At 34.8% G+C, this 2,438-nt stretch overlaps 1 protein-coding gene across 2 annotated transcripts in view; it reads left to right on the plus strand.

Moving 5' to 3' along the window:
- Positions 1–1,346, plus strand: part of arhgef2b (rho/rac guanine nucleotide exchange factor (GEF) 2b) — a 47,691-nt gene extending 46,345 nt beyond the window's left edge. For both annotated transcript variants that reach the window (XM_016497994.1, XM_016497996.1), the window contains exon 21: positions 612–1,346. In XM_016497994.1, coding sequence (XP_016353480.1) covers positions 612–664 — 53 coding nt within the window. In that variant the 3' untranslated portion in view covers positions 665–1,346. The remainder of the gene's footprint in view (positions 1–611) is intronic.
- Positions 1,347–2,438: the final 1,092 nt, after the last annotated feature.

Here is a 2,438-nt window from a genome sequence, read left to right on the forward strand (position 1 = left end):
GTGTTTTCTGACTTGGTATTTTGTTTTCGGATTTGTCGTGGTGTTTTCTGACTTGGTATTTTGTTTTCGGATTTGTCGTGGTGTTTTCTGACTTGGTATTTTGTTTTCGGATTTGTCGTGGTGTTTTCTGACTTGGTATTTTGTTTTCGGATTTGTCGTGGTGTTTTCTGACTTGGTATTTTGTTTTCGGATTTGTCGTGGTGTTTTCTGACTTGGTATTTTGTTTTCGGATTTGTCGTGGTGTTTTCTGACTTGGTATTTTGTTTTCGGATTTGTCGTGGTGTTTTCTGACTTGGTATTTTGTTTTCGGATTTGTCGTGGTGTTTTCTGACTTGGTATTTTGTTTTTTAGATTTGCATTTGTGTTTGTAATTTGTTATTTTGTTTTCAGAATTGTGATTTGTTTTGCACTTCTCGGTCACCGTACGAATGAGAATTATAAACTTATAAACTAAAAAAAAAATAAAAAATTGCCTAATTTTGTCACAATGATCAAAATGTTTTTATGAGATTCACCCTAATATTTAACCATCAATTTTTTTCCTCTGGTCTCCATCATATTGCATATTGAATCATACCTCACAAACACGCACTGCTTTGTCTGGTTTTCAGATCTGCAGGATATTCCAGAGGAGAGCGAGTGTGGGACTGAAGCTCACAGTTAACATCAGCTCAACTAGAAGATCCTACCTTAACCTCCTCCAAAACTCTAGAAACTCACCTCAGCAGTTAGTTATGACTCAAGGCCTTGTTCACACCACGCCAAATACCGAAAAATCTGCTGTGGTTGAATTTAATTGGAAAGAACTGCTGTTAATGCATCCGTCACTAACATTTACATGCTGGCAATGTGACTTTTTTTTTTTTTTTTTACTAATAGGGAATGTAATTCTCAGCCGTTGGTGTTTCATAAAACTATGACTCGGTGGTGCTCATGAACAAACTGTTTTGCTAAACACCAGTGAATACAGAGGAATAAGTCTGAATCTTTTCTCTGTCTCTGTATTCTTGTATTTGGTGTTGTTTGATATACACCATAGTGAGGGCTATTTGAAAACATGTAAATACGGTTTTAATTTCCTTTCTTCTCTGTGAAAAACAGGTGTCTCAAACGGCACAACACTTTGTGTACAGGGTATTTCTGCTTTTTCTATAAGGGTCTCCTTCTCTCAGAGTGCTTTAGCATTTTCGTTCAGCCCTGCCATTTTTTACGCATTGGTTTGAACAGACAAAATGCAAAAATTTGACCAAATTTGTGTTGGTGTGAACTGGCCTTTACTCTGTAGAATGATGTTATTGCATTTTATATTAAACATAGTATAGAACAATTAAAGCAGCACTATGTAGCTTTTTCTGTGTTCAAAATTTGCTAAATGTATATAATGAGCGAGTACATCATGAATTCATCTTCCAAACCGCGTTTTTGTCTTATTCCGAATCACTACGGTACACTTATAATAAGTACTTATATTTGGACTATTGTAGCCTGGTCGGGTCGTCACCGCTGCGGAGTAACACATACCTGCGTGAATCGCCATAGATATAAACTTAGAGAAGTAGCTCCGGTTAGAATGTTCTTCCGCGGGATGTGTGCAGTTCTGTTTATTAACCGCTAGAGCACCAAAAGGTACATAGTGCTGCTTTGTCTTTTTCAAGATTTTCAATGTTTTTGCAAACATTGTCTACATTTTACAGTTGTGTTATTTAAAAGGTTAAAGGTGTATTTTTGATTTTTTTTTTTGAACTTAAGGAAACTTTAGAGGATATTCTGTGCTCGTGCTGACTTCCAGTTTTAATATATATCGATTGTCGATTTTAGCTGCATTATTGTCCATTGCTATATTATTGGAAGGATGTGTCATTGGACATGATTTTCTTCTGCTGAAAATAAGTGATATTATGGTAAAGATGTAATGTAGCACATTGAATGCCCTGCAGCTTGAAAAAGACTTTGAATGCAGTTATAACTACCAGTTTACCTCTATAAATGGTAATAAATGTTATGAAGAGTGGAGGTTTTCTTCTGTACTGCTAAAAAAAAAAAAAAGAAAATTAGATATTCATGTTGATATTGATAATGGAATTAAGTGGAAAATGATTGTAAATTCTTCTCTGGCCACTTGAAATCACACTAAAGCTTTGTTTAATGTCACACTGTTGATATTGTCTATGTATAAATGTTTGAGGAAGAACAGCACCCTTTAAACACAGCTGTTAAATCATTGCATTTTATTCATTTTTCACTGTACTGTGTGTTTAAATGTATGGCTGTAATCATGTTTTGTCATCTATATAAATGCATTGATAACTGCTTTACTCTATTTCTTTAATTACACAACATATTAACATTTGTGACGCTGGAGCACAAAAGTCTTAAGTCGCTGGGGTATATTTGTAGCAATAGCCAAAAAAACATTGTATGGGTCAAAATTATCGATT

The sequence above is a fragment of the Sinocyclocheilus anshuiensis genome, unplaced genomic scaffold (assembly GCF_001515605.1).
Source record: "Sinocyclocheilus anshuiensis isolate Anshui unplaced genomic scaffold, SAMN03320099.WGS_v1.1 scaffold979, whole genome shotgun sequence".
NCBI lineage: Eukaryota > Metazoa > Chordata > Actinopteri > Cypriniformes > Cyprinidae > Sinocyclocheilus > Sinocyclocheilus anshuiensis.